Consider the following 22,012-nt stretch of genomic DNA (forward strand, 5'->3'; position numbering starts at 1 on the left):
GGGCAACCAAATCTAGGGAATACACAATAAATGGGAGGACATTGGGAGGGGTAGAGGAAATGAGAGGCCTTGGAGTACTTGTTCACAGGTCCCTGAAGGTGGCAGGACAGATGGATAAGGTGTAAAGAACACATATGGAATGCTTTCTTTTATTGGATGAGATATAGAATACAAAAGCAGGGATGTAATGATAGAACTGTATAAAACACTAATTAGGCCAAAGCTGGAATTTTGTGTACAGTTCTGGTCGCCACATTACAGGAAGGGCATACTTACTCCGGAAAGACTACAGAGGAGATTTACAGGAATGGTGCCAGGACTTGAAAATTGCAGCTATGAAGAAAGATTGGATAGGCTGGGGTTGTTTTCCTTGAAACTCAGGAGGCTGAAGGGTGACCTGATTGAGGTGTACAAGATTGAGTGATGGGTGTTTGGAATTCGCTGCCTGGTTTGGTGGTGGAGGCAGAAACCCTTAACTCATTTAAAAGGTACCTGGATCTGCACCTAAAGTGCTGTAACCTTGCAAGGCTATGGACTGGGTGCTAGAAGGTGGGATTAAAATGGGCAGCTAGTTTTTAAATTTTTTTTACATTTTGGCCGGCAGACACAATGTGCTGAATGGCCTCTCTCTGTGCGGTAACTTTTCTATAGTTATGCTGGCTGGCTGAACAATAAATATTGGCCAGCAGTGGGGAGAACTCCCCAGCTCTTCTTTGAGCAGTGACATGGGATGCTTTTAAATATGCGCTTTCTCTCATGTACTTTGATTTATGCAGCTTCTAATGTTTATCTTTAACTTGTGAAACCTCTCTAGAAATGCTGCAATGCCTGTCCATTATTTCCACATTGAGTAATTGAGGAGATTGTTTTGCCATTTCCAGTAAGCATGGCTGGCATTATACAGGGAATTTGCTGAGAAAGAAACATTGGTTTAAAGTGTAAAACCCCACTCAACATTAAACTCTGCACTTAACCCCATGTAAACTAATCAAATCACAAAAAATAATGGATGACTTTAGAACCTATACCAAATTCAATTTGTAGCAATACAGCAGGCTGACTAATGCAGTTTCGGAAGATAGTCTCCCCTATAAACAATGTCACATTACAGTATTAGAGACAGCTATCCTACGTGGGAAAAATAATGTTAAATTTTAGCTAATACTTTAAGAAATCTGCACAGAAGGCAACATATTGCAGTGACACATTTAAATATGAGTGCTTATTTTTGAAAGATTAATTAATCGCTCTTGCTGTCAATCCTTTTTACTTTGGGCAGGATTTTCCCTTCGTCGAGCGGGCACAGCAGGTAGGCCCGTTAACGGCTGCAAAACGGACCGCCGCCCGCGATCAGGCTCTGACCGCCATTTCATGCTGGCTGACCAATTAACAGCCAGCCAGCGCTAAACGCGTGCCGAGAGCCTCGGTGCTGCTGGGGTGGGGGTAGGGGAGGAGCACGAGCACTGAAGTCTGCGCATGCACGGGGGAGTACGCACTGAAAGCTCCCTGAAGGCACAGAACTGCCTCAGGGAGCTGAGGAATTTTAAAATGAAAAGTAAATATTTCACAAATGTTACTAACATGTCCCCACTTGTGACTCAGTCACATGCAGAGGGACATGTTAAAAATTAAGTTAAAATATTTTTTTCTATTTACTGTTGGAAACCCTGTCCCGTCCGTGGATGAGGTTTCGTCAAAAATGCAAAGGCTGCCTGGCCTATTCGCCCACCCACCAACCGTAAGGTTGGACTGGCAGTGAAAAACATATTTTAATTAATTGATTAAGAGCCTTAATAGGCCTCTTAATTGTTGATGGGCATGCAGCCAACTCTCGCACGCGCCCACCGACCGAAATATCGCACGATGACATCGGGATACTCGCCCAATGTCATCGCACACTATTTTACTCCCAATCAGGTCGGGTGCGTGCCTGCTCAAGGGACGAAGAATTCTGCCCTTTGTCTTTAGAGAATGCTCAAATTTGGATTGCTTTGTAAAATATCAAAAAAGAATGAGAATTCAAACAATTATAACCACTTAGTCATTTTATGTTATAGTCAGTGAAAAAAATCATTGCAAAGCTGTTAATAATTACATCACAAAAGGCCTGACACTGTGTTCTCCCATTTGTACTTGGTTACTTTATAATCCATTGATGATAACCTTTGAAGTTGAAAGGTCTCACAGGAGACAAAAACATCTAAACTGCATTTGAAACACTGCAAGGTGCTTACATATTGACTCAAAATATCACATTGTTATTGTTGCGATACCCTGCACTTCATTACCCTTAATATTATAGAAATTCTCTTCCCTGAAGACCTATTAAAAAAGCAATAATATTCTTCATGCATGCCTCATCTTAGACCCATTTTCAATATAGCTTTTGAAAATAGCATACGATAGTAAATCTATTGCAGTAGGCTTAGGAAAAATAATCAGTAAATTCTTACTACTGAATAGTAAAGGAGAATTATGGAAGGCTGCACAGTTCCAAGAATGTTCCAAGTTTGAACTGTTATTTGAATAAGCAAAGCCATTGCAAGTTTGCTACTCTTTTACTTCTGATGCGGAAATGCTGAAGCTGCTACCCTTGTAGGCCTCTATATTCAGTACAGAACTGTGCTACTGAGGTAATGTATTCCATTACAGTTATCTCAGATAAGATATTTTAATTTTGCAATTATTCCTCAATAAAATGTCTCCAAAATCTACTGACTATTATAAATATAGTCCAAACAATAATAAGCAAACCTATTTCTTACCAGTTTTATTTTCTGTGACTCTATAAACTCCACAATAGTAATTGCTTTGTTTTTCTCCTTCATTTTGACTTTCCTTCTTTCTTGGAGCTGCGATGTGAGCAGGAGTTAGAGCACATGTGCTAAACATCATTTCACATAAACAAGTGAACTCTGACTCCTTGGACTTTAACACTAGTCTGATATAGAATTTATTAAGAGCAAAATTTTCTCCTGCAGGCTGTTCAGCTCTTTGATGTTATGTCGAGCAGTGCAATTGTTAATGTTTGCTGACTTACAAGAAGCTATTTAAACAGAAGTTAAACAGCAGGATGAAAAATCAACAAAGCTGTGTTTCACCATCTGATATTTGAAAGGAATAACCTGTTGGATATCAGAGATTTTACTTTTCAGCACTTGCCATGAATAATAAAAAGTTGTCTTTATCTTTAATTTTCTTGTTGCTTCTGGAAATATTCTTTACAAGTTACATTCAGCATAGTGGGTACCAGCAGTAATTTTGGTTGTAATACTCATAATGCCTAGAAACAATGCATCAACACCTTGCAATCTTGAATAGCAGGAGGTGATTGCAAAGTGCTTGCACGTTAGCTAATAACTATTTGAGTACCATGCTTCATGGATAAGCACCAAAATAATGGTAACATTTGCCTATCCTAATGAGAATATTCAAGTTCAGATCACTTTTAACACTTTGCTTTTGTCATTCATTGCTACTAACAAAGTAATAATTGTTTCACAATCTCTGGAATTATGTTTTATTTGATAAGCGATAGATTAATTGCACAATTTAAAACCATCAATCTGTTCAATATGAAAAACATAATGGTGAAAATTGGTACTTGTGCCCATTTTTCGGGCATAAAATGAGTGCACAATATGACTGAGGTTATGATTATACTGAAACATTAGTTCTGTATATTGGGGAACCTTGCACATGGGATACAGGGTAATTTGATAAGGTGGATTCAAAATTGGCTTAGTTGTAGGAGACAGAGGGTGATGACAGAAGGATACTTCAGTGACTGGAAGCCAGTGTCCAGTGGCGTACCACAGGGATCTGTGCTGAGTCCCCTATTATCCGTCATTTATATAAACGAGATAGCTGGCTATCTGGGGGGGTAGGATTAGTAAGTTTGTGGATGACACAAAGATTAGCCGGGTGGTTAACAGTGAGATTGAGTGTCTTGGGCTACTGGAAGATATAGACGGGACGGTCAAATGGGCAGATAAGTGGCAGATGGAATTTAAACCTGAAAAGTGTGAGGTGATACACTTTGGAAGAAGTAATTTGACAAGGAAGTATTCAATGAACAGCATGACACCAGGAATTTCTGAGGAACAAAGGGACCTTGGTGTGTGTGTTCATAGATCTCTGAAGGTGGAGGGGCATGTTAGTGGTGTGGTGAAAAAAACATATGGGACTCTTGCCTTTTATCAATCGAAGCATAGATTACAAAAGTAGGGAGGTCATGTTGGAGTTGTATAGAACCTTGGTGAGGCCACAGCTAGAGTATTGTGTGCAGTTCTGGTTGCCATGTTAAAGGAAGGGTGTGATTGCACTGGAGGGGGTGCAGAGGAGATTCATCAGGATGTTGCCTGAGATGAAACATTTAAGTTATGAAGAGAGGTTGGATAGACTTGGGTTGTTTTCGTTGGAGCAGAGAAGACTGAGGGACAACCTGATCGAGGCGTACAAGATTATGAGGGGCATGGACAGGGCAGATAGGGAGCAGCTGTTCCCCTTAGTTGAAGGGTCAGTCACTAGGGGATATAAGTTCAAGGTGAGGGGCAGGAGGTTTAGGGGGGATGTGAGGAAAAATCGTTTTTTACCCAGAGGGTGGTGACTGTCTGAAATGTACTGCCTAGGAGGGTGGTGGAGGCGGGTTGCCTCACATCCTTTAAAAGTACCTGGATGAGAACTTGGCACGTTATAACATTCAAGGCTATGGGCCAAGTGCTGGTAACTGGGATTAGGTAGGTCAGGTGTTTCTCACGTGTCGGTGCAGACTCGATGGGCCGAAGGAACTCTTTTGCACTCTGTTATTCTGTGATCCTGTTTCTCTCTCCACAGAGGCTGCTAAGTATTTCCAGCATTTTCAGTTTTTATCTATTGTTATACAGATAGATTTACTCCTGGCAACAGATTCCATATACTAAATTAAATGGAAGGAAGACTAATGGATCTGCTTTCACTCTGCTCATACTTTTCCAGTGTCCCTGTTCCTCAATGTGGCACAAGTTTCCTTCCTATTCTCTCTGCACTCTGAGAGAAATAACATTTATTCCTGAGGATTTATTTGTTTTGAACTATTCCAGCCATAGACAGGCTTCCATTTCATTTCTATCAAAGGCATTAATTTGCTTAAATGGTCTATTTGGGGAAAGCATTTTATTCAATCAAGGATGTCCCAATCAAGGAGGGAGGGATGATTTCTGAGGCTGAAGGGCCAATAGAAGACCATGTAGTGATGACACTTTGGGAGCCCCACCATTTGAGTTGGGAGCTGTTGATGCCTGCAGAAAGAGAGAGAGAATGCATCACAGTGGATGTGCCCTCTGTGGACCAGTTTTTTAAACATTGATTTCTAAACTGCCACAGCAATTGTCCATGAGACAACCCCTTCATTAGACAGCCAGCAGCCACAGCTGTGGCCCGACAGCCATGGTGGATGTGGGATGGGTCACTCACAGAGTGAAGCACTGCCCTCCCCCCACCCCTGTCTCTCACCTGTAGGCCATCTCCTCTCATTGGCTGTGTTTTGACTGCCATGAGGCCTGCTAGTCAACTGAAAACTCCACTTGGCGCATGAGAGAGGCCTTTAACAGATCCCTCAATTATCTCAATTGGCTACCCACTGCTTACGGAGGAAGACATAGCTGTTCTGCCCTCAATCCAACTTTTTGGAAAATGGCTCTAGAGTGGGATGGTGCCAGCAAGCTCTCATGCCAGCTGGTGGTGCGAAATTCTGGGCCTACCCGCCTCCAGTTCCCATCCCCATCAGCCTCCATATGCAGTTGTGCTTTCTCTCTTGTTTCCTTTTTACCCCACTGATAACCCTGAGTTTTCTGCCAGTGAGCTCTTCCCTATTTTTCTGTATGGGTTTTGTAGAGCTCTTCTTTCAATTCTTTTTTCACCTTAATTTTGTTTGTTCATCCATTTGTAGGCAAATTCATTTAATCTGTGTTTGTTGGTTTTAAGAATGTTATCCAGAATATTCAGAATTATTTCTCTCCAGCCCTCTGTGGTTAAAGGTGTTTTTAGGCATACACCAGACACATGTACATTTGATTACTAAACATGAGAGGAAAATTGAGCCTAGGAAATTAATAAACTCCTAATTTAAAATTACAGTACCACTCCTGACACAGCAGACTTCTTTTTAATATTCTTTCATGGGATGTGGGCATTGACTGCCCACCCCTAATTGCCCTTCAGAAGGTGGTGGTGAGCCACCAACTTGAAATGCTGAAGACCGTGTGGTGTAGGTACACCCACAGTGCTGTTAGGGAGGGAGGTGAAAGAATGGTGATATAGTTCCAAGCAAGGATGGTATGTGGCTTGGAGGGCAATCCGCTTGGTGGTGTTACCATACATCTGCTGCCCTTGCCCTTCGAGGTGGTAGAAGTCATGGGTTTGGAAGCTGCTATTGAAGGAGCCTTGGTGAATTGCTGCAGCACATCTAATGGATGTTTCACACTGCTGTTACTTTGCATCAGTGGTGAGGGGAATGAATGTTTAAGGTGGTGGATGGGGTGCCAGTTAAGTGGGCTGCTTTGTCGACGATGGTGACAAACCTCTTGAGGGTGTTGGAGCTGCACTCATCCAGGCAAGTGGAGAGTATTCCATCACACTCCTGACTTGTACCTTGTAGATGGAGGACAGTTTTGGGGAGTCAGGAGGTGAATTTATCGCCACAGGATTCCCAGCCTCTGACCTGCTCTTGTAGCCATAGTATTTATATGTCTGGTCCAGTTCAGTTTCTGGTCAATGGTAACCCCAGGAGTTGATAGTAGGGGATTTAGCAATGGTAATGCCATTGATTGTTAATGGGGGATGGTTAGATCCTTTCTTGTTGGAGTTGGTCATTGCCTGGCACTTGTGTGGTGCAAATGTTACTTGCTACTTATCAGCCCAAGTCTGAATATAGCGCAGTTCTTGCTGCATACTGCTTCGTTATCTGAGGAGTGGCGAATTGTGCTGAACATTGTGCAATCATCAGCGAACATCCCCACTTCTGAGATTATGATAGAGGGAAATTATTGATGAAGTAGCTGAAAATAATTGGGTCTAGAGATGATCCGGAGGAACTACTGCATCAATGACCTGAGACTGAGATGATTGACCTCCAATAGCCACAAACATCTTCCTTTGTGCTAGGTATGACTCCAACCAGTGGAGAATTTCCCCCCCCCTGATTTCCATTGACTCTAGTTTTGCTAGGGCTTCTTGATGTCACACTCAGTCAAGTACTGCCTTGATATTAAGGACAGTCATTCTCACCTCACTGCTGGAGTTCAGCTCTTTTATCCATGTTTGGACCATGGCTGTAATGAGATCAGGAGTTGAGTGGCCCTGGCAGAACACAAACTGAGCATCAGTGAGCAGGTTATTGCTAAGTAAGTGCTGCTTGATACGAATATACATGTGAATTAGGAGCAGGAGGAGGCCACTCAGCCCCTAGAGCCTGATCTGCGATTTCATAAGATTGTGGCTGATCTGATTGTAACCTCAACTTCATATTCCCAACTACCCCTGACACCCTTTCACCTCTTGTTTATCAAGAATCTATCTAACTCTGCCTTAAAAAATATTCAAAGACTGCTTCCGCCTCCTTTTGAGGAAAAGAGTTCCAAAGACTCACTCTCCTCAGAGAAAATTTCTCCTCACCTCTGTCTTAAACAGGCAACCCTGTATTTTTAAACAGTGACCCCTAGTTCTAGAATCTCCCGCAAGAGGAAACACTCTTTTCACATCCACCCTCTCAAGACCCCTCAGGATCGTATACATTTCAATCAAGTCACCTCTTACTCTTCTAAACTCCAGTGGATACAATCAGAGCGTGTCCAACCTTTCATCATAAGGCAACCCTCCCATTCCAGTTATTAGTTTAGTAAACCTTCTTTGAACTGTTTCAAAATTTTTTTTATTTATTCATGGGATGTGGGCTACACTGGCTAAGCCAGTATTTATTGCCCATCAGAGGGCATTTAAGAGTAAACCCCATGCTGTGGGTCTGGAGTCACATGTAGGCAAGACCAGGTAAGGACAGCAGATTTCCTTCCCTAAAGGGTATTAGTGAACCAGATGGGTTTTTACAACAATCACCAGCAGTTTCATGGTCATCAGCAGACTTTAAATTCCAGCTATTTATTGAATTCAAATGGGATTCAAACCCTGGGTCGCTGGAACACTAGTCAGTGACAATACTACTATTCCACAGTCTCCCCCTAAATACATTTTTCCCTTAAATAAGGAGACAATGGCACTGTCGACAACCCCTTCCATCAATTAATGATAGAGAGTAGACTGGTCGGGCAATAATTGGCTTGGTTGCATTTGTCCTGTTTTTAGTTGAGAGAACATACCTGGGAAATTTTCTACTTTGCCAGGTAGATGCCAGTGTTGTAGCTGTACTGGAAAAAGTGGGGCTTGGGACACGGCTAGTTCTGGAGCAAAAGTCTTCAATACTATTACTGGAATATTGTCAGGACCCATTGCCCTTGCAGTAACCAGTACTTTCAGCCATTTCTTGATATCACATGGAGTGAATCAATTGGCTGAAGACTGGTATCTGATGCTAGGCACCTCAGGAGGAGACTGAGATGGATTATCCACTTCGCACTTCTGACTGAAGATTGTTGCAAATGCCTCAGCCTTGTCTTTTGCACTGATGTGCTGGGCTCCCCCATCATTGAGGATGGAGATATTTGTGGAGCCACCTCCTCCAGTGAGTCGTTTCATTGTCCACCATCATTTATGACTGGATGTGGCAGGATGGTTGAGCTTAGATCTGATCCGTTGGTTGTGGGAGCGCATAGCTCTGTCAATCGCATGCTGCTTCCGCTGTTTGGCATACAAATAGTCATGTGTTGCAGCTTCACCAGGCTGACACCTCATTTTTAGGTATGTATGTTGCTCTCCTGGCCTGCCCTCCTGTACTCTTCCTTGAATCAGGATTGATGCCCCACCTTGATGGTTATGGTGAAGTGGGGGATATGCCAAGCCATGAGGTTACAGATTAAGGTTGAATACAATTCTGCTGCTACTAATGACCATGGATGCCCAGTTTTGAGTCGCTAGGTCTGTTCCAAATTTAACACAGTGGCAGTGCCACACAACATGATGGAGGGTATGCTCAATGTGAAGACGAGGCTTCATCTTCACAAGGACTGTGGGGTGATTACTCCAACAGATATTGCCATGGAAAGATGCATCTGCAACAGGTAGGTTGGCGAGGACTAGGTCAAGTTTTCTTTCCCCCCTATTGTTGGTTCCCTTACTACCTGTCACAGACCCAGCATAGCAGTTAGGTCCTTTAGGAATCGGCCAGCTTAGTCAGGGGTGGTGCCACCGGGCCACTGTTAGTGATGGACATTGAAGTCCCCCACCCAAAGTATATTCTGCTCCTTTGCCACCCTCACTGCTTCCTCTAAGTGGTGTTCAACGTGGAAGAATTCTGATTCTGATCAGCTGAGGGAGGGCAGTCGGTGGAAATCGTTCTGTTGTGATATAAAGGCACCAACTACTCATAAGGAATTCTGTAAACGCATTATGGGTTCATTTATTTTGACTAGCCAAATGGGAACATATATGCATGAATATAAAGATTAAAGACTGCAGAGCTGAGAGTACTTGAAAAGCAGAAGTGAGATTAAACTGAATCACATGACACATTTCTCCCCTAGTGATGCCATGCTCCTATCCCTTAAAGACATATTACAATCAGCAGGAGGTTTCCTTGCCCATGTTTGAGCTGATGCCATGAGACTTCATGGGATTTAGAATCAATGTTGAGGACTCCCAAGGCAATCCCCTCCCAACTGTATATCACTCAGCCGCTATCTTTGGTGGGTCACTACTGTGGTGGGACAGCGTATACCCAGGGGATGGTGATGGTGGTGTCTGGGTTGTTATCTGTAAGGTATGATTCCTTGAGTATGACCATGTCAGGCTGTTGCTGGACTAGTGTGTGAGACAGTTCCCCCAATTTTGGCACAAGGGTCCAGATGTTAAATCAATAAAAACAGAAAATGCTGGAAGAACTCAGCAGGTCTGGCAGCATCTGTGGAGAGAGAAACAGCGTTAATGTTTTCAGTTCATATGACTCTTCTTCAGGGCTCCAGATGTTAGTCAGGAGAACTTTGCTTGATCGACGGGGCTGGGTATGCCATTGTCATTTCCTCTACGGTGGCGTAGTGGTACTGTCATCTAGAGACCCAGGGTATTGCTCGGGGAACCTGGATTCGAATCCCACCACGGCAGATTGTGGAATTTGAATTCAATTTAAAAATCTGGAATTAAAAGTCTAATGATGACCATGAAATCATTGTCGATTGTCGTAAAAACCCGATCTGGTTCACTAATGCCCTTTAGGGAAGGAAATCTACCGTCCTTCCCTGGTCTGGCCTATATGTGACTCCAGACCCACAGTAATGTAGTTGACTCTTAACTGCCCTCTGAAATGGCCTAGCAAGCCACTCAGTTGTATCAAACCGCTAAAAAGTCAATAAAAAGGAATGGCACTGGACAGACCACCTGGCATCGACCTAGGACAATGGTAAACTCAGCCCTGTTGACCCTGCAAAGCCTCCTCGCTAACAGGTGTTGGCTTGTGCCAAAATTGGGAGACCTGTCTCATAGGTTGGTCAAGCTACAGCCTGATATTGTCATCCTCATGGAATCATACCTTATAGATAATGTCCCAGACACCACCATCACTATTCCTGGGTATGTCCAGTCCCACCAGCAGGACAGACTCAGCAGAGGTGGTGGCACTGTGGGAAACAGTCAGGAGGGAGTTGCCCTGGGAGTCCTCAACATTGACTCTGGCCCCCATGAAGTCTCATGGCATCAGGTCAAACATGGCAAGGAAACCTCCTGCTGATTACCATGTACCGCACCCCGCCACCCAACCCCTCAGCTGATGAATCAATGCTCCTCCATATTGAACACCACTTGGAGGAAGCACTGAGGGTGGCAAGGGTGAAGAATGTACTCTGAGGGGGGAACTTCAATGTCCATCACCAAGAGTGGCTCAGTAGCACCCCACAGACCAAGCTGGCTGAGTCCTAATGGACATAGCTGCTAGACTGGGTCTGTGGCAGGTGGTGAGGAAACCAACAAGAGGGATAAACATACTTGACCTCATCCTCACCAACCTGCCTGCTGCCATGACAGTATTGGTAGAAGTGACTACTGCACAGTCATTGTGAAGACAAAGTCCCGTCTTCAGGTTGAAGATACCCTCCATCGTGTTGCGTGGCACTACCACTGTGCTAAATGGGATAGATTTTGGACAGATCTAGCAACTTAAGACTGGCATCCATAAGGTGCTGCGGGCTATCAGCAACAGCAGAATTGTACTCAACCATAACCTGTATCCTCCCCCAATCTACCATTACCACCAAGCTGAAGGATCATCCCTGGTTCAATGAAGAGTGCAGGAGGGGATGCCAGGGGCAGCACCAGGCATACCTAAAATGAGTTGGCAACCTGGTGAAGCTACAACACAGGACTACTTGTGTGCCAAATGGCACAAGCAGCAAGTAATAGACAGAGCTAAGTGATTCCAAAACCAATCTATTGAGTAAGAACTAACTCCAATGAATATAGGCCTAGCCCGTTCAACCTTTCTTCATAAGTCATCACCTTCATACCAGTGAACCTTCCCTGAACTGCTTCTAAAGCAATTATATCTTTTTTAAATAAGGAGACCAAAATTGCACACAGTAATGGTCACATAACCCATTGATTCTTTATGCTGCAGAACACTCATGAACAATAGACTGTGGCAACAGTCTCATGAGCAGTCAGAATTCTTCAACACCTACAGCTGAGGTAGAGTAAAAATTAATAGTGACAAAAAAAAATAAAATGCCTGTCTGGACTCATCAAATTAGAGGAAAAACATGCTATTCAGGCCAAGTGATATTTTTCTTGAATTTATATCATACTTTAACATTTTCACTATAAAATCTCCTATGTGGCTTTAGCAGCACTGTTAGGTTGAAATCTGTAACCTGAACTTTTGAATAAAAGGTGATGTTGATAACATGCAAACAGCATGTTTAATTCAACTCTCTCCTTTCCCTGCTCCCCGTGGAACATCAAGCGTAGGCCTGCCCACCACATAGAAATGGAATCAAGTACTCAATTTGCATTAAGGTGGACAAGGGTTAGGTGGCATGGACAGCTCTGCAAACACTTCTTATGACATTACAGAAGAAGTTGAATCCTCCTCTCAAAATAACATTAACATTAAAATTACAGTTGCCTTTTTGCTGTGTTTTTTTAAAAACTTCGTCTGCACATTTAGAAACAGGCACAGTGCCATTGTGATTTTAGTCTTCTCCAACAGAAGATTACAATAATATAACATGATATGGTTTTGGTGCATTTAGAGTATTCTGCAACAAAATATGCAAATGCTTGAAAATAAAGCAAAATACTGTGAATGCTGGAAATCTGAAATAACAAAGTGCTGGAAAAACTCGGCAGGATGGCAGCATCTGTGGAGAGAGAAACAGAGTTAACGTTTCAAGTCCATATGACCCTTCTTCAGAGTTAAAGAGAAGTAGAAATGTGATGAATATTATACTGTTATAAAGGGGGTGGAGCAGTTGGAGCAAAATAGAAGGTCATGGATAGGTGGGAGCTAAGGAGAGATTGACAAAAGTGTATAATATATTGCATAAACATGCTTTATTCTGAACATTGAACAATAAATTCAAGACCTATGTAAGTGGAATTGCTTTTCCACCTGTTCATAATTCCTTGAACCATTTTCTAGTTTACCGGTTGTCATGAAAGAAATGCCACAGCAAATGGCTAGGATTAAATATTTTCTCTCATTTTAAGTAATATAGAAGAAAGAACAAAACATTTGGAGTAGACCAAAGTTGGATCTTTAGCCCTCCCCACCCTGCTCTCCAATGCCCTTAAATCTACTGGTTGCTAAAGATGTCTCTCTTTCCTCTATCAGTACTTACTGTGTTATGGATGAGGGGAGGTGGCTCCAAACAACCGAGAGAATCTTCGTTGAAGCAACTTGATTCCAAACTGATTATATCATCGATAACATCATCCATCTAAAAACAATATGTGGTTTGCAGGTGAAAATGACATCTTCAGAATAAAGTGCCCTCAATTTTATTTTTAATGACAATCAAAAGGGATTGGGCTAAGCACTGCAATACAGCACAAACCCTGAGCAAAGTCATTGTATTTCCCATGTCTTCATTCATAGTGATAAACAAGTGCAGACAAGAAACCCATGTTGGCATGACTGTTATGTGTTATACATGTATATGGCTTTCATTTGAAAACATAGCTTTTAGAACAGGGAACAAAACACAGAGATAAAAACAAAAAAACTGCGGATGCTGGAAATCCAAAACAAAAACAAAAACAGAATTACCTGGAAAAACTCAGCAGGTCTGGCAGCATCGGCGGAGAAGAAAAGAGTTGACGTTTTGAGTCCTCATGACCCTTCGACAGAACTTGAGTTCGAGTCCAAGAAAGAGTTGAAATATAAGCTGGTTTAAGGTGTGTGTGTGGGGGGTGGAGAGAGAGAGAGAGGTGGAGGGGGTTGGTGTGGTTGTAGGGACAAACAAGCAGTGATAGAAGCAGATCATCAAAAGATGTCAACAACAATAGTACAAAAGAACACATAGGTGTTAAAGTTGGTGATATTATCTAAATGAATGTGCTAATTAAGAATGGATGGTAGGGCACTCAAGGTATAGCTCTAGTGGGGTGTTTTTTTTATATAAAAATAATGGAAATAGGTGGGAAAAGGAAAATCTTTATAATTTATTGGAAAAAAAAGGAAGGGGGAAACAGAAAGGGGGTGGGGATGGGGGAGGGAGCTCACGACCTAAAGTTGTTGAATTCAATATTCAGTCCTGAAGGCTGTAAAGTGCCTAATCGGAAGATGAGGTGTTGTTCCTCCAGTTTGCGTTGGGCTTCACTGGAACAATGCAGCAAGCCACACAAAACACAGCTCTCTCAAGCCCTATCCCATCCATGGTTGTGTGTGGTTTTGGGTATTAACTCAAAACAATTGCATAGTTGATCTGTTTTGATTTTTGTATTTCTGACATGGCTGCAACAAAAATCAATGAGAAATAAAAAAATATTGCTCTGTGGTCGCTGAGGCATTGCCATTGAATGACTGGGTAGCCTTGGTTTCCACATTACTATCAAGTAACTTTATAGGGATGCTATGTCAATGTTCAGCCTATTGAGTTGCACGTTGATCACAGCTGTCTTGCTATCGACTAATGGCAAGTTATCTGTCAGGCCCGTGCACATTGTCCTAATGTCCCAGCTTGCCAACTGAAGACTTGGCATCTTCATTCTTTTTGTTTGTTTGCCTGGTGCGATGGAAGCTGTCCACTTATTAAGCAGAGACTATAAACTCCAAGCACCCATTGAAGATGATGGACCAAGGCAGGTCAGCACCATACTAATCGAAAGCTGTCCGAATTGAGGTGGGTGGTGGGTGATGGCTGAGCAGTGGGACACAATGGTCTTCCCACTGTTGGAGATGGCCTGTAGGATCTGTTCTCTACACCAATCGAGTGGGGTTTATCACTCACAACTGCTGTCTCCCCTGTTGCACTAACACTGTGATACTGGAGTCTTCTCTCTGGGGCACAAGCCTGGGAAAAATTTATGAAGACCCTGACATCAGGGCCCCCTCACCCCCTTGACCTCCCCAGTTGCGTCCAAAGGAACGCAAGACAAAATGTTTAGCATTGGCTTGGTTGCAGGAGTTGCTGGAAAGATTATCTATTTATATATCAGTCCACCTTTGGGCTCCGCTTCAGAGTTTTTCATCAGGGGGGTTTACTCCCTTAACCTTCAACTCTCCCGATGTATCTAAAATGTACTGGAGCTATTTGCATATAGCTGGGAGTTTGGTTCATATGTGCCAGGGTGTGTCCACATGCCAGTGGGCCTGCAATCTACATGTCTGGGGGCCAATCTTTCTCTGAGTTCCTCTGAAGCTCTAGCCTAGGACTGTGAGAAGCTCAGCAAAGCTATTGACTCGCTTGCCGTGGGAAATGTTCCAGATACAATGCAATGCCGCCTGGACTCATCAAGTGTGGGAAACCAGCACTCTTGCAGTATCTGCTGGAGGGAGGAGATAGTGTGCCAGGATATGCGTAATGCAATGATTGTGACCTGGACAAGAACAAGGGCAACTGCAGTGATTGCAACAATTATTGAGGTACCCCCCCCCCCACCCTGCTGAGCATCATAGGAAATGTATTTGCCTTGTTGCCTTTGGCAGATGGCAGGTTTTGATTGAATGCATCAATCTTGAATCCCAGTGAAAGATCTAAAGTTCTCAGTCCAGTACCTGCAAGGGACATGCCATGAACAAAACAGACCACTATATTTTACCTTCACTGATCTCACCAAGTGAGTAGAGACATTCTATTTAAGCTGCTGGAGAAAATTGGCTGGCTGCCAAAGCTGCTCAATGTGATCCATGACACGTGATGGGTAAGATAAGCTATAACAAAGCACTATCAGAACCCTTTGAGATCCACAGTGGGGTTAATCAGGGTTGTGTTCTGGCACCAACACTCATTGGCATATTCTTCTCTCTGTTGTTCCAGGTCATCTACAGAGGGTGTCTACTTACATATCAGAACAAAAGGAGAGCTACTTGATGCTGAAATCAACACATACATTGCAAAAGCTATAGCTGTTATGTCCAAGCTCAGTAAGAGAGTGTGGAAAAACAGCAACCTGACCGTGAACACCGAACAGCTGACCTCATTACAACTTTGGTTCAATCATGGACAATAGAGCTAAACTCCCAAGGTGAGGTGAGGGTGACTGCCCTTGACATCAAGGCCACATTTGACTGAGTGTGGTATCAAGGAGCTCGAGCAAAACTGGAATCAATGGGAATCAGGGGAAAAACTCACCACTGGTTGGAGTCCTACCTAGCACAAACATGGTTGTGGTTGTTGGAGGTCCATCAACTCAACTCCAGTACATCGTTGCAGAAGTTCCTCAAGGCCATGTCCTCAGCCCAACCATCTTCAGCTGCTTCATAAATGACCTTCCTTCCATCATAAGGTCTGAAGTGGAGATTTTTGCTGATGATTGCACAATGTTCAGCACCATTCGCGACTCCTCAGATAGTGAAGCAGTCCATGTCCAAATGCAAAAAAGACATGGACGATAACCAGGTTCAGGCTGACAAATGGCAAGTAACATTCATGCCACACAAGTGCCAGGCAATGATCATCTCCAACAAAAGAGTATCTAACCATTGCCCCTTGATGTTCAATGGCATTACCATCACCTAATCCCCCACTCTTAACATCCTGGGTGTTACCATTGACTATAAACTGAACTGAACTAGCCATATAAATTTTGTGGCTACAAGAACAGGTCAGAGGCTAGGAATCCTGCAATGAGTAGCTCACCTCCCAACTCCCCAAAGGCTGTCCACTGTCTACAAGGCACAAGTGCGATAGAATACTCCCCACTTGCCTGGGTGAGTGCAGCTCCCACAACACTCAAGAAGCTTGACACCATCCATGACATAGCAGCTCACTTGATTGGCACCACATCCAAAAACATTCACTCACTTCACCGCCCATGCACAGCAGCAGTGTGTACCATCTACAAGATGCACTGCAGGAATTCACCAAGGCTCCTTAGGCAGTACCTTCCAAACCCACAACCACCACCATCTAGAAGAAGGGCAGCAGACACATCGGAACACCACCACCTGGAAGTTCCCCTCCAAGTCACTCATCATCCTGAATTCACTGTCACTGGGTGAAAATCCTGGAGCTCCCTTCCTAACAGCACTGTAGGTGTACCCACACCACATGGACTGCAGTAGTTCAAGAAAGCAGCTCACCACCACATTTTCAAGGGCAACCAGGGATGGGCAATAATTGCTGGCCCAGCCAGCGAAGCCCACATCCCATGAATGAATAAAAGAAATGTGAGTCTACCAAGCCTATCCCCTCAGCACACTCCTAGTACAGCAGTGAGCCTTGGACAACATATACTAGACAGGGGAAAAGGCTGAACAGTTTCCATTTTTGCTGTCTCCAATGTATCCTCAGCATCTCTTGGTAGGACATGGTCACCAACTCAGAGGCTCTGGAACATGCTAATTCCATCAGCATACAATTATTGTTCAATCAACAATGTCTATGCTGGCTCATACAGATTCATCAGATGGATAATGCCAAATACTCAAAAAACTTCTGTACAGTGAATTGGCCGCTGGGTCACAACCACCTGGATGTCCATACCTCCATTACATGGACATCTACAAGCCAGATATGAAGATAACAGGTATTAACACTGACCTCTGGACACCTACTGTTTGCTTGGATGGGCTTGGAAGAGGTAAGCAGAAATGAAAAGCTCAGCTGGCTGAGAACGGCCCAGAGAAAAGAGGCCAGTGAATTATACACCTTCTCAGGCCACTGCCTCAGCAAATGCAGCAGAAACTACCATGCCAGTGTGGGGCTCCTGATCCATACCAGGTGTTGCTTAACACAGTTGGCCATCACAGCGCAAACCTTCATTTTACAAGACAGGAGGCTTGTTACAGCGCCGAATGTCTGCACCAACTCTCCTTATGAGCATTATGACTTAGTACCATCTTCCTGCCCTTTCCCTGTATCCTTGCACATAATTTCTAGTTAAGTAATTATCTAATGCCCTCGTGAATGCCTCGATTGAACCTGCCTCCACTACACTTCCAGGCAGTGCATTCCAGACTTGAAACAATCTCTGTGTGAAAATGTTTTTTCTCACATCACATTTTCTTCTTTTGCAAATCTGTGCCCTCTTCTTCTCAAAGCTTTTATGAGCGGAAACAGTTTCTCCCTATCTACTCTATCCATTCCCCTCATGATTTTGAACACCTCTATCAAATCTCCTCTTAGCCTTCTCTGAAGTTTCTCATCCCTGGAACGATTCTTGTAAACCTCTTCTGCACTCTCTCCAATGCATTAACATCCTTCCTAGTGTGGCACCCAAAATTGTAAACGTTACTTCACCTGAGGTCTAACTAGTGCTAACTAGTGTTTTACATAAGCTCAGCATAACCTCCTTGCTCTTGTACTCCATGTCCCTGTTAATAAAGCTCAGGATACTGTATTCTTCATTAACTGCTCTCTCCACCTGTCCTGCTACTTTCAATGATCTATGCATATATACACCCAAGTCCCTCTGGTCCTGCACTCCATTAAGAATTGTACCACTTATTTTATGTTGTCTCTCCATGTTCTTCTTACCAAAATGCATTGCCTCACACTTCTCCACATTCAACTTAAACTGCCATCTATCTGCCCACTCTACTGACTTGCCTATGTCCTTTTGAAGTTCTACACTGTCCTCCTCACAGTTTACAATGGTTCCAAGATTTGTAATATCTGCAACCAACTAACCTGTCATTTTATTTTATCCACCAAACAGCTTCATGAGTGCAGATAAGTTACAGAATTCTGCATGCTGTTGTTTAGCAGGGATTGTTATTTTCAATGAGTGGCATACAGTATATGTTGTGTAAATGGAGCACCAGTACACACTTCATGCATGTCAACGGGAGGCTGTATAGCATTGCATGGGACACATATTGGCCAGAATTTTGCTTTTGGCGAGCGGGACACAGTGGTGGTGGGTGGGGGTGGTTGGGAAACCAATCATCACCTGCGTTCGGGCCCGGAAGGCAATTTCATGCTGGCGAGGCAATTAAGGCCCACTCAGAGTGAAATGCAAGTGGCAGCGCTGAGCGCTGAGCACTGCCTGTGCTGCGGAATGCAGAGAGAGGAGTGTGAGCCAGGTGAGCATGACCTTCGCGCATGCGCATAAGTGCGTGCTACATAATCTCCCTGAGGCAGCTCTCTGCCTCAGGGAGATGAACTGATTTCAGATTAAAAAATTAAAGATCTTATAAATCTTATGAAACATGTCCCCTCATGTGACTCTGTCACATGAGCGGGGACATGTTTTTAATTCAAGTGTAAAATTTTTGTGATTTTTATTTGCTTTAGGAAACCTCATCCCGCCTGTGGATGTAGCCGGCAGTGTGCCTGCCGTACAAGATATCACGGGACTGCGTGATGAAGTCAGGATGCTCACCCGACATCATCACGTGTCATTTTACACTCAGCTGGGTCATGCGTGCACGCACCCGCCGAGTGTAATTTTCTGCCCATTGTGTATACACACAGGATGTTGTCACTTACACAGAAACCAAATCTATCTTTCGGTGCTTTACAAATGAACATCAGTGTTGTAATGTGCCTTTAAGGGATAGCAGCGTGCCATCACCAGATGGGAAGTGTGTCAAGTGATACAGCCTCAGTTTCACTTTGGCCTGTGAGCAGAACAACACACAGCACTGCTACTAACGTTTTCAAGCTTTCTATCCATGTATATCTGTTCTCATGTGCCTAGTCTTAATGAATTAACCCACAACGTCTTTACACAATCCCTACTGAATGATTGTATAATTTATAGAATTATAAAAACATGACATGGTGTTCAGCGGTGGTCAAGCAGTGTGACAGCAAGATTAAGTACAGGTATGACATGGTGAACAGCTGAACAGCCATATATCATACTATATATGGCATAAGAAGACCTTTGACATTTTGGTTTGTGTCAGGGAGGGTTGAAAACGCAGTGGGTGCCTGCGAAGAAAAGCTTTGAAGACACAACACTGAGTTAGGCTCCAATAAAGAGCTAGTAAGCAGACAGGTCCCTCATGGTGAGATTGCAGCACAAAGCCTGTCAGTCAGTGAATGGGACAGTGCATCGAGAGGACCAGCACCAGGTTAGCTCAGCTGGGAAAGGCGAGTGACCAGGGTGTGGGTCGGATTAATAATGAATGAGCGAGAGTCAAACAAACAAAGCCATCATAAAATCGAGCCAGTGAACATTGCAATTATAATGGGCAGACTTTCAGAAAAGCGTGCAAAAGTGGCACTCATCCCAGGTACTATTGGAGAGGGAAGGTCAAAGGGATATTGTCAAAATGTCCACAAAATTCGCCAGTTTGAATAGGGATGCAACTGACCTACTGTCCGAATTCAAGATGTTTAAGCAGCATACAAAGCTATGGTTTCTTGATTTGGTGTGTTAGAACCATACAAGGAAGCTTAGCAATTTGAACGAAGGTCTGCACATGCTGAAAATGTCAGAATTAACTGCAGAAAAGCTATCGGGTCCCCAAAAGATATGGACTACATTGAATACCAGTTCAGAATCAGGTTAAATTTTCTGTATTCATCAACTAGAGTTCTTGTCATTTTGACAACAGCCTACAGAATCCATTGACCACTTTGAGGGCAGATGCAGAGAAAAGGGTACATACTGTGAATTTTCAAACACAGAACTTGCAGTTGAGTTGGTGATCACATCCACTCCCATGGAAGCATTACAGAAATATCTGCTAGGTAAGTCCAAAATGTATACCATTGAAGAGCTACTCAATGATCAACATAAGTACAAAGCAATCCTTGCAGGTTGACTAAGTTAACAGGTCCTAAATACCACCCCAATTGTTGATGAACTTAAGTAGAACATCCAAACCTAGCAAAACATGTGGAAGGTGTGGCCTTCTGCATCCACCAAGAAAATTCCCAGCTCTCCAGTAATTCTGCAAAGCATGTGGCAGAAATAGCCATTGGCAGCAGCAGTGCACTCGATCAATGGCTGATGCAGTTACAGAAAGCGGTGCACTGATCCAAACAAGCTGTACATAACGGGTACCTTCAAGCACTAAGAAGATCTGACATCCCGTCAGAAACATATACATGAGATGATTGACAAACCAGAAAATGACAATGATGTACACGAAGAGACTAAGGGTGGTGAACACCAGTTTTCACACTGTCAATCTCGTGGAAAACAAAGACACCATCATGCAACCTGAGGTGTTTGCCAAGATTCAAATTATCTGCTCTACGAAAGTTTGCAACTTTTTGTTATTGGCTAAAATTGACACAGGGGCAAGTACCAACATACTACCCCTGAAAATTCTAAAAGACATATATCCACAAAGGTAAAAGGCCAAAAGTGAAATTCGCAGTGTACAACAGTTCATTAATTCCACATGCAGGATCCAAAGTCCTGGAGTGCAAGGACAAACAATCGTCCTGGATGTCACAGATGTTCTACATCGTGGTGACTAAAGGCCCAACAATTGCGGGTTTACCCACATGCCGTGACCTTGCACTAGTGACAATCCATGGATTAAGTCATATATCACAAGGCAGATCAACCTCAGAAAAAAATCCTTTCACTTCAGTTCACGATCTAACATCGAAATACCCAGAATGTTTTGACAAAAGGCTGCAACATTACCTTTGCAGGAGAACGCAAATTTGCACAACACAAATTCCAGCAGTTACAAGAAGAAATGGTGGAAGATTCCACACTACAGAAACCATGGAAGACCATCAGTGAAGGACGGCCGGATTCCATTCAGCATGTTCACGACCGTGTGAGACCAATTTGGCCTTGCCAAGATAAGCTAGGCACCTCCCAGAGAGTCACTTTTAAAGGGAGTCCTGGGTCTGAGTGAATTGGGAGTTCAGCATTTTGGTGCTTCCACACAATGTAATACAAAATGCAGGTTTTTACCTATAATTCTCCATATTGTGACTGTACCATCAAAAGAAGCGGCAATAAGAAATTCTGCACTTCCTAACAGAGAGCTAGGACATGGGATGCTTCAGCCTGGCCATTCTCCTGTGCTGCCTCTTACCCAAAGCTCATGTGTACTTTGCCATAGTCTCACAGTAAGACAGTGGCCTGCCTTCTCAGCTGGAATATTGTGCATGACACTAACTCCAAAGAAGACATTTTAAAATTACATTTAAAAATGTACTTATAAATTGTTGTAAGTCGAGCAATAATTGAACATAACTTAAAAACAGATCTGATGTATTGATGATATAACAGGAAACTATTGGTGTAGCAGAATGAAAATTCAACAAGCTATGCCATGGGTAAGGTATTCTCA

At 43.3% G+C, this 22,012-nt stretch overlaps 1 protein-coding gene across 3 annotated transcripts in view; it reads right to left on the minus strand.

Moving 5' to 3' along the window:
• LOC121293346 (transcription factor EC-like) overlaps positions 1–22,012 on the minus strand; it is a 109,253-nt gene that overhangs the window by 21,158 nt on the left and 66,083 nt on the right. For all 3 annotated transcript variants that reach the window (XM_041216315.1, XM_041216314.1, XM_041216313.1), the window contains exon 3: positions 12,975–13,073. In XM_041216315.1, the coding sequence (XP_041072249.1) occupies positions 12,975–13,073 (99 nt within the window). The remainder of the gene's footprint in view (positions 1–12,974; positions 13,074–22,012) is intronic.

Source organism: Carcharodon carcharias, chromosome 21, assembly GCF_017639515.1.
Source record: "Carcharodon carcharias isolate sCarCar2 chromosome 21, sCarCar2.pri, whole genome shotgun sequence".
Lineage (NCBI taxonomy): Eukaryota > Metazoa > Chordata > Chondrichthyes > Lamniformes > Lamnidae > Carcharodon > Carcharodon carcharias.